Consider the following 16,002-nt stretch of genomic DNA (forward strand, 5'->3'; position numbering starts at 1 on the left):
GCAATACTATAAGCAAGGCGATATAGTGGGATATTTCTAATTGTAGGAATAGTATATATTGTTAGGAAAGCTGTCATTAACTGAACTACATCAAAAGAGTCAATACGGATCAAAAAAAGAATTGACTCAAGAATTGACTGGACCGCACAGGTGAACATTAAAAACACCTAAAATTTAAAGCCTACAAAGTTAGGAATATTTCCCCCTAAAAAAGACAAAAAAACGAGAGAACTCATAAATAAAATCTTTGTGTAGTTTAGGTGGAGAAAATGTACCAGATCAGTGAACGGACTCAAATCCCCCGAACTAAGCCAAGTTTCAGTGACAAACAAGTCAAGGTTGAAAGAAGTCAAAAAACAAAAAACAAGTCGTTAAGGATAAACGTCTTGTTTACCATTGATCTATCGACGATCAGAACCATCCTGATCTGCAGCGAGTCTACGGTCGACTGTGGTGTCTGGCGTAGTGAGCGAAGTTGGCTGGAATATACTCCACCTTGGCGTAGACGAGGTGAACGAAGCACTGGAGGTAGATCTGGCCGATCCGACACAATTGGTAAAATCCACGTATATTCTGGCTCCAGTGAACGTCGCACAAAGAAACGATTGAAACACGCCTCATAAGTGTGTAGGCCCACGCCAAACCTGGATCCCAATTTAAACGACAGAAGCCGATTGAGCTCGACTGCGATACATCTTCGTCGTCCCCGTCTCCTGCGACGCTTCCATGGTAAAAGGCATGGCGCGCATTACAAATAATCAGGTTAAGCCGTCAATGATGGCGGTGGAAGAAACGGAGTACCACTTTGGACATGATTAAGTAGCTCTTTGGAGATATATTTAATGTCAAGCAGAGTTTGGCTATCATATGTTAAAAGCGACAAAGAATTTAGTAAAATATCAAACATAAAACATAATAAAATAAACAAACGGGAAAAAAAACAGGCAGTAAACGGCAAGCCACATACATTGGCGCCATCACCAAATCCATTAGGTAAATGACTGCTTCAATTACACACTGATCGCAGGCCATCTTTATCGTTGCATCATGACTAAGACACTTATTTTATAGGAAAATGTTATGTAGAAATCCAGGAGAAATCGAAATATACAAATTTCACTCAGAAAAACGGTTTCCACTTGAATTTTAACAAATTTGATTTAGAAAGACTTCAATAGTCTTTGTTTTATTTACAATTTTGAAAAATCTGTTTTACAGTGAAGGTTAGTTGTAAATTACTTTCATTTTACAAGAAAGCACTAATTTCATATTCCGTACAACCTATTTCTTTGTAATTTGTAATTGTAATTCTGAGTGAAAATTCTTTCCACGTCAAATTTTAGGTCAATATAAACCCTGCATAACTGTGGATGGGTTAGTGGTCCAGTGTACATACTGTAGGGCAGAGAAGCACTGCTGGCGATGGAGGAAGTGTCACTGCATGTGGATGCTGGTGAGGGTGGAGGGCCCATTTCAGTCTTCACCAGCTCTGGTTTGCTCTCAGTTCTGGTAATAAGATCAAACACAATTGTTAGAATAAATACTTGCATGCATGTGTCTGGCCACAGAAGAACAGTCATCTTACTTGATCTCCTGGGTCTTGGTGTTCTTCTCCATGTTCTTCAGGCTCTCGGGCGAGCGGAGCTGGAAGCGGCAGCTGTCGTTCATGTTCCACACTGACTCCAACAGGACGCCCACTTTAGGGATCCCGGCATTTACCGAGAAGGCCACGGCACCAGCGTGATATAGAGGGTTATTCCTCAGGCACACCTAGGGGAAAACGTGACGTCATCACTGTAATCCTCAATTGGGGTGGGCGTTAAAGCAAAAATATATTTTTTCATGATCTTTAATAACTTATGTAAAACAGTCTTATGAACTAACAGAATTGTGATGTTTCTGAACCACACCAAACTAACTACGCCATTTAAAAGAAGGAACAGATCATATTTGACACATCAGGGATGGGTGATGTGATCCTCAACATGACCAAAATATACCCAGTTCACTTTCAATGATTGAACAATTTACTAAATGATAGAATAATGATAGAAACCTTAACAATAATTATGTTATTAGAAATAAAATCAAAAATACAAATTAAAAAATTAGGGTTGGATATTGTTTACATTTTTTCAACTCCATTTAATCAAAAACCAAGTCTCATCAAATTTTGGCTTTAATTACAACAGGTTTTATGTTATAAAAAAATAAAACTCTAGCATTAACTTTAGCATTCACAGTCTTCACTGTGTGACTTACAGTATGCAATGTTTTTTATTTTTATTTTATTAAAGCAACTTAAGTTATTCAGTCAATGAGTGATCTTTGGTTGTTTAATTAACATTAATGACAGACAGCAGAAGATATTACGCTGCTGTCACTTTAAGACCAAAAGTGCAAATCTAATATACTGACGCTCATCTGATTTCTTTCCCAACTGTTAATATGTTCAATTAAGACAAAACCGATTGCGTTTTTGTGAATACTTCGCAAGTCAGGCGAAGTTATTTTGTGTGCATCTGGTTTCAAGCCCATTCACACTTCTTATTGCAACAGCAATATATCATAAGATCACCCAGCCCTAATAATCAAATAAAAATAAAAAAATCTGCAAACACCAATAGCATGTTCCTCACCTGAGTTCCTACTGTGATGTTGGGTATAGAAGAGATGCCTGCACTGGACTTTGGCTTTTTATTCTTGGCTCTGGCCTTTTCAAGCATCTTTTTCCGCTGACTAAAAGGCACAACACCCCTAAAGGGAGAAAAACTCAATTTATTCACGGATAACAAGCAGACTGGCTCAAACTATCATGCATGCTCCTGCCTGCTCACCACCAGTAAAGACTGCTCTCCAGCTGGGCGCAGGTGTACAGAGCACAACAGTGCAGAGAGATGATACGCTCTCCCTGCAGCTCCGGGAACATCTGTGCACCATGTTCTAGTTTAGCAGCAACAGTGCTAAGAGTTTCATCCACCCATGTCGCCACCTACACAACACAGGTTAACAGAAAATTGAGATGAGGACATTTTTTGGTGCAGCTGATATTAATGTCCATGATATTAATAAATCCTGTCCAATGATTAGTTTCTCACCCACTCCCATGTAAATAAATAAATGTCTTCTACCTTGTTGCTTTCGGTGGCCACAGTGGCTCGGATACTGTTGGCAGACAGGTGGGTGATCTTTTCATTGGTCAAGCCAAGGAAAGGGACACGAGGGTGATGTATAGAAGGATTCTACGAAAGCACAAAGATTCATGAGATTCAATTCAATCAAATCAAAGTGACAGGAATTCTTTGGAAATCTTACTTGTGCGTTTCTGTAAGGTTCAGGCTCATTCCACTTCCACTGGTACAGTTCACCTTTGGTACTGACAGCAACCATCTCAGAGTACAAAGCCCCAATGCTGACAAACTTGGTTACATAGTCCTAAAGAATCACAGAACCAAGGATATATTGTATAGAAACTATACAAATAGAATTATAAAATATTAGTGTCTGAAACTTGTTCAGAACACTTAAAAGTTGGTTGAATGACTCTAAAAATCATAGTTAATTTTAATTTCAGTTAACAAAAATAACCAAAAAATAAAAAAAGCATTTTGTTACTTCTACTTAAACAACATACATTTAAAACTCGGTTGCTTTATATCAGTTAGGCGCCAATAATAATAATGTAATATTTCTAATTTTCGTTTAAGCTGGAGAACTAGAATAACTCAAACTGAAATAAAAATTTTATACTTTTAAAAATAAAATAAGACAACATTACTAAATAATGTTAAATAATGTGATTACAAAAAAATAAGTAAAACTGAACTAATCTTGCAATCTCAAAAAGCAAAAAAAAAAAAAAAAAGGTTTTCTTGACATCCAGTTAGGAAAGAGGAAAGAAGAAATCTGAAGAAGGCATGCACCAAATGTTTGGCAACCGATATTATTCGACTAAAAAAAATTACAATTTTTTTTAAAAAAGCACAAAAAAAAACTGTTTGAAGAGAAAAATTGTTCGAAAAATTTGAAGAGACCAAATTAGTTGTACCAAACAATGACGTGAATTGATCAAATTAAGGGTATGCTAATGCAGCAAACATGTCGGCAGTGTGGAGAATTTCAAAATGTCTGAGAAAGACACAAAAATCAATACATCGAAAGACAAAGGGGTGATTGTTGCTGGTTACTGTATGATGACTGAAATTGTGAAATGGCCTTTAACAATTAGGAAATAGATTTGTGCTTTCGCTTTACAACCTGCACTCATTTAAAACACAGGTACGCATTCAGTTTCTCTCTGAACGGTTTACTTTCATTTGAGTCATAACCAATTGGATGTGCCTATGTGATATGTACAACAAACATCTGCTGCCAACAAAAAGTAGAACTGAGGACCTCCTGCGGGTTTCTACAAAAACAGCTCCGTCAACATTCATAAATGTTAGTATCATAAATAATAGTTTTACTGTTGCTCTGTAATAGTGACAATATTAATAATTACAACAGCTATATTAATACATTATTACATTCACAGATAGCGTTCAAATTTTTAATAGATTTGTATTTGCGGGATCTGAAATATTTTCTGACAGAACAGTAAAAACAGCGATCATTTGGTATTTCATTAATGTAATGGTGTAAAGCATTGACTAAATACATGGGACAAAAAAAAAAAACATGTTCGGCCCTGTGTTTTTAATTTTGAAGAATTTTCATTTTGGTGCATCCCTAATCTGAAGTTCCACATTTTAGGACACGGAAGGCTTAAAGTTTCACCTTATCAGGCCACCACTGGAGCTCTTCGCCCAGAGTGACGGGGCTCTGCAGCGGCACGCTCTTCTTGTCAAGGCTGGGCTCTCCTTCACGGCTGGTGGAGCCACGCTCCGCATCGAAGGAGGCTCCATCCAGCCACCTCCTCTCACGCAGCCTCAGGACCGACTCCCGCTCGCGGAGCAGCTCAGAGTCTCGCTCTAGGGGGAGAAGGAGAACTGGTATGCAATGGGGTCACACCAGTGGGATAACAGTAAGCCACTCTCTGGGAAAGACCCTCGGAATAGTGAGATTTCATACAAATTACAATTAATAAGACTGTGTTAGTTAAGTCTAATTCTAGTGTACTTCTGTGACACCAACCACCATAAACAACTGATCGTGTCGAAAAATACGGGTGAAAAGGATACATGACCATTTTAGGTAATGATCCAGAATTTATTAGAAGTAAAATAGGGCTACATATGGACGCTGTACAGGCTGGCTTTATCAGTTGGTAGCTTGCAATAGCAGCGAAACATCTTGTTATCAGGGGTGTCCAGAATGTACGGGTATAAACTGCAGTGTCTTATGGGTAACTGTCTGCACTGCAGGGCCTTTCGCAGAGAGCTCTCTAGGGTGAAACGACGACTTTGACCATACAGGACAACTGGACACACTCTCAAAAGCAAGGAAACACTCACACACAACACAAACATGCAGCAAGGCATCTCAAAGGATTTGATATCCAGAGAACTCTGTTCACAGAGGCTGGTTTATGAACGTGTAATTTGAAGAGAAATTAAAGCATATTTCTGTACTGCGATATTCGCATGTGATACGACGCAGGGCCTAACCCAAACTTGTTATTAAGTTCTGTAATTAACAGCTGTATAGCAACACTGTAACCTGGTGCATTATTGTAAAACTCTGGTTTGAATCAATAATTAGTTTTACCGTTTTGGTTAAAGTGTTGCATAACGTGCATCTGAATTCGCAGGGATTAATTTGTTATGATTCACTTTTTGTTTGACTTCAGTTTTAAATCAACAGCATCTTTCGCATCTGCATGAATGTGTTGCAAGTTGTGACTTTTTTTTAACAGTGTTAACGATGTACGTAGTGGTTGTGACACAAGCATTTCCACAAATCTTGCTAAATGGCTTCATGACACCAAGTGTGTGCAGGCATGACCGCGTGTTTCAGCCTTTACCTCGTGAAGAGCCGAGACGAGACAAGGAAGAGCGTCGGAAAGAGGGGTAGCCGAAGTAGCTGATGTCCTCAGAAAACATGGCGTCCGCGTCAATGATCACACTGGGGTGTGCGGAGTGAATGTCTGCGTCTAGCAGTGACATCAAGTCTTCTGTGAAAGTATGAAAGGTAGTGTCAGAAAGGTTTGTTAAAATGTCAGTCTTGAGCATCATAACTGTGACCCATCATCTGCATCTGTTTACCTCCAGGTAAGTAGGACTCGCTGGCCGTGTCATCTCCATCATCACCGTCCTCGTCGTCTCTACTCAGCAAGTTGTTCACAGCCAAGTTAACGTCAAGGTTTGTTCGCTGCAGCTCTCGAATGATGACACTCCTGGACTTTCCCTGAAGAACCACCTGAGCCTGATGGGGTTAAGCAAAACCAATCAGTCATGAAATTGCAAACCAGGTCTGGGTCACAAAATGAATTAAATATTAACAAGTTAAATTAATATTAAAAATATAGTATTAATTTAGCATATTCTATTATTTTTGTTAAGTGCATAAAGCAGAGTTTTATTACCTGCATTTTGTTGAAAACTATCATTCGCAATTAATAATTATAAAACATGCAATGAATTTTGAAAAAAGTTTGTTGTAGGAACACATTATTTTACATTTAGTAATTTAGCAGACGCTTTTATCCAAAGCGATTTACAAATGAGGACAATGGAAGCAATCAAAATCAACTTTATTTTTAAATTTCGCTTTATAATGTAAACTATCATGTTTCAAAAATATTATTAATGTGAAAAGCTATATTAAGTGTTTTGTAGTAATTTTCGCATGCATTTTTATTTATTAATACATTTATTAACATATACTGCAGCATTTATATTTCAAACCTTTACACAATGATTAGCATGCTTATATTTGTTAAAAAATATATATGTTCCAACATATTTGCTAACTATATTGTACATTATATAATACACATTATGTAATATTGCAGTAACTAAATTTCAACCTTTTGCATGCATCATACTTGTTAGTTTCAGCCCTAGGGGTATTAATAAATGACCAAAAAATTATTTCAGCTTTTGTTTATTTTATTATTTCAATGTAATTGTATGTCTAAAGCTTAAAATGGTATGAGATTCTCAATTGAGAATAAAGTTCTGTTCAAGATTATAATTTACGAAAATGAACGAAAAAATTAAAACTAGGTGGGAAAAAACATTGTCATTAACCGAAATAAAAATAAAAACGATGCATTACAAAGAAAATGAACTAAAACTGTTAATACCTGTTTGGCCAAAACAACAAAAATAAAATAAAATTATAGATTAAATGTCCTTAGTTTTCATCTTTGTCATTTTCTTTCATAGAGCATGTATGTACTGGTTTTAGCTTTGAATTAATATTTTCTAAAATTGCATGATGTTTTCGTTGAGTTATCACACAATACTTTTTTTTTTTTTACCTTTTTGAATATTGCCCATGACAAATAACCCAAACTACAAAAAAAAACGATTAAAACTAACACTAATAAAAACTAAAACTAAGCATTTTCAACAGATAACAACAAAACTAGCAAACCCACTTTATAAACTAATTAAAATTAAACTGAATTTAAAAACAAAAAGTCAAAACGAAATAAAAACTAATGGAAAATGCAAAACTATAAAAACCTTGGTTCTGTTCTATAAAAAGCTGAATAATATACATATACAAACATTACATGGACGTTATTAAGCAGAGCTGTTGCCAGAGCATCCAACTTAAAACAGCAAATAAATCAGGAATGTGGAGGAGGCCCCTGAAGCGAGTGCTACCTGAGAGATGAGCTCCTCTGGGATGACGGAGGCTGGAATTACGGGCTGTGGCTGACTGCCCAGAAGGCCGGAGCCTCGATCTCTGCCAGTGCGGATCACACGGGTCTGTCTGCGTGAATCACGGGCTGCTGTGGAGGATCGACCTGAAGATCCTCCTCCTCCAGCGGCTCCTCCAGCGCCTCCTCCGCTCCCGCTGCCTCCTCCTGCGCCTCCACCACTGCTGGCTCCGCCTCCACTGCTGCCTCCATTAACTCCTGAACTCCAGCGGCTCCTGTCAGACACAGCGACTGTCAGGATCAGTGTAAGGCCAACAAGATCCTCTCAGCATCTGATATTAAACTCCCAACAGCCCACTTCTAAAGACTATACTTTCATATTATTTGTCTTGTGACAATGAGAGAATTAAGATTGATGTTTTAATATTGATTTAATCAGTTTAAAACTCTAGCTAATTATGCATTCATATATTTAAATGTAATACATTGCATCTTAAAAGAAGTTTGATTCCTGTGCATATATTTAAATGTTTTGGTAATACTGTATAATGATAAATATTATATAACATACATAACATATAGTATTGTCATATATCATTATAAAACTACATAATGTATGAATATTTCTGTTCGATACTGTGCATAATCAGTGATTCATTAAATGCAAATTATTAAATATTGTTCCCTGTTCATTCAGCTAAAAACTAATGATAATATACTTTTTTCTTTTTTCTGCATTTTTCTTTAAAAAAATTTAATAGCTAATATAAAGCTACAATGGCTAATAAAATATAGATTATCTAAATTATTGTAATTATAGAATATACAATATATACATAATATTCTTGTTTATGACTTTTTGTATCTTGGTTCATATGAAAATACTTAATACAGATTTCTCTCTCTCTCTATCTATCTATCCATCTATATAAATCTATCCACCTATATATATGTGTGTGTGTGTGTGTGTGTGTATGTATGTATAGCACACCACTGAAAATGGGTTTGAAGTGTGAATATTTTCAGGTGGGGATTTTATTGCATGCAAACAAAACAGCAAAATCATCTTTAAAAAGGCTGTTTATACCTAAAGGCAGCAATGCACAAGTGCCTGCCGACGTTACCTGATGGCTGCATTTCTGATAGCCCTGGCACAACTTACCCAAGGGTGTTGCCTGCCAGTCTGCCCAGTGTGTCAGAACCAGACAGGAACCAGGGCGGATCACTAGTCCTGCCTGGCCTGGAGCTCCTTCCTGCCCCTGAGACACTGCTCAACTTTGAACTGGAAACAAAAGATGGGAGATCAGTTACAAACCTATAATCCCACATGTGGGACCATCACAGAGCCTGGAGAGCCCAGGCCTACGAGCCAAAAATGGGGCGACTAACATGGCAACACCCTTGGGAATCAGAACTGACTGCAGCTCATTCCTCAGGCAAGAGCTGTAGGAAAGGCTGGCAGGGAACTGCTAAAGATTTCCCCTAAATCATGTGCCATCATGCCCGCAAAGTATTAGGTTCTATACAAACACCAAGGATTTCTTGAGGCTCACAAAAGGGGATTTGCAATGCTGCAACATGGCTTCGATCCCAAAAAACAACATGACAAGAAAAACTAGCCCACCTTCTCAGTTCAAACAAAAATGCACAAACAAACCAATGCAATGAGCATTCATCGTGAGCATAATTCATTTTTTGCAGTTTACTTTCAATAAATGGTCTTTTGGTATTTAGAAGCTTTGAATTTTATGAGTTACAATATATTTTTAGGTCTTAAAATTAAACTTATGCACCACCAAATATTAAAGTGTTTATAAAGTAGTGTTGCAACATGCTTGCATGTGTATTTGGTTTGCCACATTTCAGTAATAAAACACCACCGCTGATAAAACCAGACGACATGAGCTGGCCACAACTAATCTACAGGCTTCAGACTGACTGAGTTCCTTCCATTTGATCTACTTCATAAAATTCCCTCGCTACCATCACTAAGAATATAATGCAAGCTTTCCATGCAACTGTAAGGCTACATCTTTGTAGTGTTCATATTTAAGTGCATTTAAACTACGTGAACAAAAAACCATCAGTGTGTCCTCACACCAGCACCCCACAACACAACCTTTAATCATAAAAGGAGAGTAATGGCGGTGAAAATTCAACACAATTTAAACAGAATTAAGACAAACTTAATGTATAAACCCAGAGTAATTATAACAAGAAGGGACAGATCTAGAGTTATTCTGCATGCCAGCGCATACATGCATTTTCCATGCATCTATCAGGGGTATTAATTTCTCACCCATCATTTCCATCGGGCTTGCTGAGCTCCAGTCGGTCGGGCTGGACGGCAAAGTTGATCCTGCAGATACGTCCATCCTGAAATAAAAGATTGTTTTTTTTTCCTGCATTGCTTTGTTTTAAATAAACAAAAAAAACATATTTTCATATTTTCGTTTTTTTTTTTTTTTTTTTATATGCAACATAAAAGGAGGATTTTGGAAGAAATTGTGCATTGCTCTTATATACAACAGTAACTGATAAACTTCAAACTCACACACAAAAAAGTCCTTTTGAAGCTTAAGAAACAGTCTCTTTGAGATTCAGCATTATCGAAACAGTTTCTAATTCAATGCAAGTCACTCTGGACAAAAAGATCTGGCAAATGCATAAATGTACATATAATGGATAAGAGCAAAAAGATCTAATGCATTGGCTCATGGTTTGTCTAAAACACCACATATACAAATAAACAACACTAAATTGATTTTCACTACGGGGGACTTTAAATACAAAACTTGGTAAAATTATTATGTTTTTGAACATTTTCAGCACATTTTAACAATACCGTGATAACACGTGATATTTTAGATTAATCATAAGAAATTGTCATACCGTGACATCTCTAATTCATATTTAGAGTAAATTACTGCTCTAAAATATAATGACTCACATGAAAAAACAAAACACTTCAGGTTTATGAGAAAGCCTGAAATAATGCATGATATAAAGTAACAGTGCTGCATAATAAAGGTTACCTCAAGGAGAAATCCGGCATGATTTGGTCCAACCACACACTGCTTTAGTTTGGCCTGCTCCAATGGAATAAGGTGTGGATGACTGCCGTGTGGACAGAGAAATATAAGTCAAGTGTTTTCACAAAACTCAATACTTCATTGATGTGGAAAGAACTATAAAACCACTGGGCTTAAAACACAAATGCTTGGTAAAACATACCTGTTACAGTTGTATTTGTTAAGCTTTTCTGACACTTCACGGAGCCTGTAAGAAACAAAGGCATATGATGCACTGGGCTTACAAAACAGAGTCAATGTCCACAGTGAATACAATTCATCAATATCTAAAATAATAATGTTCATGCCGCATTATCAATGGCGCAGCTGAATGTAGGGAGTCATCATTTATATTGGCTTGAGCAATGGCCAACACCTCTGAAGCGAAACATGCCAAAACCTTGGCAGGAGACAGGATGACTATTACGGTTTGAATAGAGGAAAACTGTGGGAGACAGAAGAAAAAAAACTATTGCTCTTGTGGGTCATTTTACCATTCACTTTATTCTAGGCATTTTACACTCATTTCTGTCATGTTTAAATACTAATAATTAGTGGTGGGCGGTATGACCAAAAACTAATATCACTGTATTTTTCTAAATTATACTGGTTTCATGGTATATGACGGTATTTTGTTTTTTGTTTTTATGCATTACCACATGTAAACCAATTTTTTTTACTGATTGAGAGAGGAAATAAGCTACTGTAGTAGATTAACTTAGAAAATTACACTTTAAATTTTAACGAAATACCCGTTAATACATGTTAACCTCATTTATATATCGTGACATTGTCTGATACATACATATATAATATACATATGCATAATGCATTTGTAAAATGCAATTAAAAAAAAAATCCATCCATCAGAATAATGAAGGTTCAAATAAACCTGGAGGCCTAGTTTGTTCACAAACAAGTGATCAAACATTTGTAATAAACGTGCAAAGATTTGTAATGCTTTCACTCACTATAATGATTTCACAGTTCATCTGTAAAATAATTAGGCTAAATTAGTTATTACTTGCTAAATTCAGTCAGTGTTAATTACAGTTATGCATAAAAATACCACAGAAAGAAAGTTAGTCAATATCACATGAAGAGTGCCAGTTTTCACCTCTAAAAGTCAGCATGATTACAAATGTGATACCGATTTAATGCAACAATAAATACATTGTTAATATTGAGAGACTTACGTTTTAGACACCATATTGCCTGTAGCCGTTTTTGCTTGATTATGCCAACAAAAATTATTTTCCAAACACAACCACAGCACTGTTTGGCGTCTCTGATCAACATGACCCGGTTTCGTTCCTGAATCAATCAACCATTAAATAATTTGGTTCAATCGCAATGACTCACTTATTAACAGTGACTTGCTGCCACCTACTGGCGGTTTTAATAACACATCTTCTTCATTCGAAACCGCAGGTTAAATGCATTCATGTTCCTCTTTGAGCTGAATTATATAATGTATATAGGCCTACATCTAAATGCCTCTTCAGACACAGATTCTGTGTTTCCTCTGCATTTCAAAAATGAATTTTGATGACAATTTATTTATTTATTTGGTAACAGTCCCAATGTCTTATTATTCAAACTGACTGATTAAACATAAGAATTGGACTCAAAGAAGATTCAAATTTTTAGAAAAAAAAAAAAGTTTTTATAAAAGGTCAAAATGCCTAGAAAATGTAAAAAATGTTGTAGAAAAATGTGTTCAGAAATTGTGTATGGACTCGTTATTGTTCCAAGTTACACAACTTTTCATGCCACGAGATAAAAGCCCTTAAAACCAATGACTGGGTATGAAAATAAAGAGATTTTTAGGTCAAACAATCAAATATAAAAACAAACGCATACAATTTCCACCAGGGAACCTTGTGTATGAGTGCCTCGGGGACAAAAGAGCACTTGCAAGGCCGCATGGTGTGCCATAGCTTTCATGAGTAAATGCAGATGCACAGCAGACAGTGACATATGAGGAAAGCAAACAGCTCCAAATTGGCCGAGGAAAAAAGATCTCTCTCGGATGTTGGCCAACTTTAGTCCTTCAAGCTCATGGACAAAAAGTGTGTCATAAACCAGCAGTAAAACAGTAAAAATGGCTGCATACCAAAATCTAGTACGGCACCATACACTTTTTGTCTAGAAATAATTTAAAAGACACAGGGCTGCTGTCCATGTATCACATTCCAAATAAGTCCCTTATGAGGTTTCATTTCAGTTAGGATGCTCACTTAGTAGGCAGCTCACTAGGTTTTGGAACAGAGCCAATGTTTTGCTTGGCATACTTGGCACACTAGTACAGCATCATCTGAACAATGATAAACGATAGAGACACCATGATGTTTACAAACGATAAGTCATTTTTAAATTACATAGTCAAATTATTACATTTAAATCACCTAAACCTGTCAGTAAGGGCTTCAGATTCTCGTCACATTTCAATATGAACTCAGTATGAAAACATGTGTAAAGTCAGGAAAGCAGCTGACGCAAAAGACCTGTGTCCAAGTACTTTAAAAACAAACCAAAAGCAACATATAAATACCATAATGCACTGCACAGCATATAATATAAGTATACAATCCAAGTATAAAAATTTGGCACAAGGCAAACACATGCATACACAAGCTTTTCAAAGCATGCACTTCATGATACAGACTAAAAAGCCTAAGATCAGCGACATCTTACTGAAATGAGCACAGAGAATATCTTTGCACAGCAGCAGTCTAAGCTACTGAGATCATGCTGAATCTAGTATGAAGGGGACACGTGTGCAGAAAGGTCCCTATAGTTTCCAGTCAACGCAGCGCAAAAGAAAGGCCTTCAAGTCACGGCTCATTATTGCAAGACATATTGGAGGACAGTGAAGGATGGAGGTCTCCCTGTACACACTGAAACGTTAATGACTAGTGCAAGTATACATCCGCTCTGGGATGACAGATAGTAATGAACAAGACACCCTAACCATAGTGGAGAGAAATGCAAGAACTTGATAAACATGTAGGGCACTAAGAATTTAATCTTGATGCAAGACATGTTTTCCCCTTTGTTGGAAATGATAACATTTTGATGCATGACTGAAATGTTTTAAATGCCATAAAGTCATTTTCCATGCACTAATTAAATAAATGGCTTACGATTCTTTATTATCTAGACTATCAATTGCACTATTTACCATAAAGAATAGCACCAAAAATATGCTGCATACTAAGATACTGTACTTCTGACAGTGATTCAGCATGCCACGGTCTTATCTGAGAGTTTCAGATCCAGAAATATTGTTACACTTCTATAATCAATCTAAAAGACCAACATATTTTCATTATGCAGCTGTCATCAGACAAAATCACCCCCATCTGAAACCATTTTGACTAGTCAACTTAACGAAATGTAGTTTGTTTATAACATTTCAAGAAATGAGACGTCACTGAAAGAGACTATTGAGGTTGTATTATGACCACAGCTTTTGGAATTTGATTTTTTTTTACGTCATGAAAAACGAAAAACAAACAAAGCGTAACATTAAACTGAAACAATCCGTTATCTATATCATCTTCGGTTCAAAATATCGCAAAATAAGTGTTAAAATTAATTGTTCAGTCATTGAAATGAAATAAACAAAAGAAGGGGAAACGTCTAAATACTGTTCACACTAGTTTTGATGTGATTTCCACCGACTTTATGAGGATAAATTAATTAAACGGATGAGCTCGCGCAGTGCTAAGGGCTAACCGGCTAACCTGAGGGGATTTTTAATCAGCGAATCTCTTCGCATACACTCGGCGTATCATAAAAAACATAAATTGAATGTAATAAATAAGTCGTAGATTTAAAATAAAAGTCTTGATTTGACGTGTAAAGGCATTTATTTATCGCAGTTCCCTCTCTTTTTTCACCTCCCCATCCCCCAACCCGCATTGTGTCTCCAGTCAGACGGGCCTCGGTATTTTTAGCCCCGAATGTCCAACCTTGAGACATAAAATACCACATATGTTTTATTAACAACATTTGAATGCGCTTTCACCTCTTTCAGAGGTGAATATAGATCGCAAACTGCTTCTTTCACACAAATACCTGTCATTTAGCTGGTCTTCGGTCCCGGGTAACGGGTGAACCACGAAGTGAATGGACGTCATGGGCTCGGTCCCGGGTAGATTATTGTGTGTTGGGCTTTTCTCTTTACTTTAAGGGTTAGGTTTGAGAATGTGTGATTTCTTCGCTGAAAGCAACCTAAGAGCTGAAATATACACCCTCTTCATCCACATGCCGCCATCTTAACTCTGTTTAAGCTTCTTTGGGTCTGTTGGGGAGGATGCGCGTGTTACGGCGATCCTGATTGGTTGAGAGAGAGCATGTGTCGGCGAAGCGGATTGGTTAGAAGGGATAAAGGAACGGAAGGGGGCGGTGCTCACTGGTCATTTCCCATGTGTTGTCATTGTGTTGGCGAGGAATGATCTGTGTGTCATTGTAGTAAATAAACGACTGTTATCTGCGTTCAGGCTTCTTTGGCTGCTTTACAGATTTAACTGTATGAGCCAGATCGATCAGGAATTCAATACTTATCAGATAGAAAATCTAAATCTTGATTGAGCCCCTGAGACATGATGCTTTGTGGCGCATGTTGGCACCCATAGGAATTAGGCAATGATGTCATGCACACCTGCCTTAAAAACACACACCTTTTCCACCTGTAACTGTGCTTTTCATGGATTCAATGTTAAGAAATTATGTTAATGTGAAATTTACTGTCAGAAATTCACTCAGATGCCAAAATTGATGTTCTGTATAGGCAAAAAAAAATGATTAGATCAAATTTGGCTATCAAAAAAAAAATAAAAAATAAAAATTATATATATAGTATTGACTCTTTGCATCTATGTGTCAAAAAACTTTTTTTTTTTTGGCCCGTTGTATGTACATTAATAACTAATGAATCTAAATCTTTTAATTTTAATATATCGTCCAGCAGGTGGCAGGGTTTGCTTCATTTAAGAAGTATATAAGTATATTTAAATCTATATTTATATCTATCTATCTAAAGGCTCTTATCTAACCAAAACATCTATTTTCTTTTGAATCTTTGGCATCATTCTTAAATACATTTTTTTTAATCTTTATGATCAAATAATAATTTTCTATTTATTTATATTT

General features: G+C 36.6%; 1 protein-coding gene across 11 annotated transcripts in view; it reads right to left on the reverse strand.

Moving 5' to 3' along the window:
- ubr5 (ubiquitin protein ligase E3 component n-recognin 5) overlaps positions 1–15,148 on the reverse strand; it is a 45,027-nt gene extending 29,879 nt beyond the window's left edge. For 5 of the 11 annotated variants that reach the window (XM_052579389.1, XM_052579395.1, XM_052579391.1 and 2 more), the window contains exons 1-15: positions 14,926–15,148; positions 11,006–11,050; positions 10,807–10,888; positions 10,071–10,147; positions 8,934–9,053; positions 7,776–8,046; positions 6,204–6,363; positions 5,963–6,112; positions 4,777–4,988; positions 3,316–3,435; positions 3,132–3,242; positions 2,838–2,992; positions 2,640–2,757; positions 1,586–1,770; positions 1,397–1,506 (exon numbers count right to left, since the gene is read on the reverse strand). In XM_052579389.1, the coding sequence (XP_052435349.1) occupies positions 1,397–1,506; positions 1,586–1,770; positions 2,640–2,757; positions 2,838–2,992; positions 3,132–3,242; positions 3,316–3,435; positions 4,777–4,988; positions 5,963–6,112; positions 6,204–6,363; positions 7,776–8,046; positions 8,934–9,053; positions 10,071–10,147; positions 10,807–10,888; positions 11,006–11,050; positions 14,926–14,987 (1,978 nt within the window). In that variant the 5' untranslated portion in view covers positions 14,988–15,148. The remainder of the gene's footprint in view (positions 1–1,396; positions 1,507–1,585; positions 1,771–2,639; positions 2,758–2,837; positions 2,993–3,131; positions 3,243–3,315; positions 3,436–4,776; positions 4,989–5,962; positions 6,113–6,203; positions 6,364–7,775; positions 8,047–8,933; positions 9,054–10,070; positions 10,148–10,806; positions 10,889–11,005; positions 11,051–14,925) is intronic. The other 6 variants (XM_052579396.1, XM_052579394.1, XM_052579393.1 and 3 more) reach the window with 3 other exon arrangements.
- Between the last annotated feature and the right edge of the window lie 854 nt (positions 15,149–16,002).

The sequence above is a fragment of the Carassius gibelio genome, chromosome B16 (assembly GCF_023724105.1).
Source record: "Carassius gibelio isolate Cgi1373 ecotype wild population from Czech Republic chromosome B16, carGib1.2-hapl.c, whole genome shotgun sequence".
In the NCBI taxonomy this organism is placed as follows: domain Eukaryota; kingdom Metazoa; phylum Chordata; class Actinopteri; order Cypriniformes; family Cyprinidae; genus Carassius; species Carassius gibelio.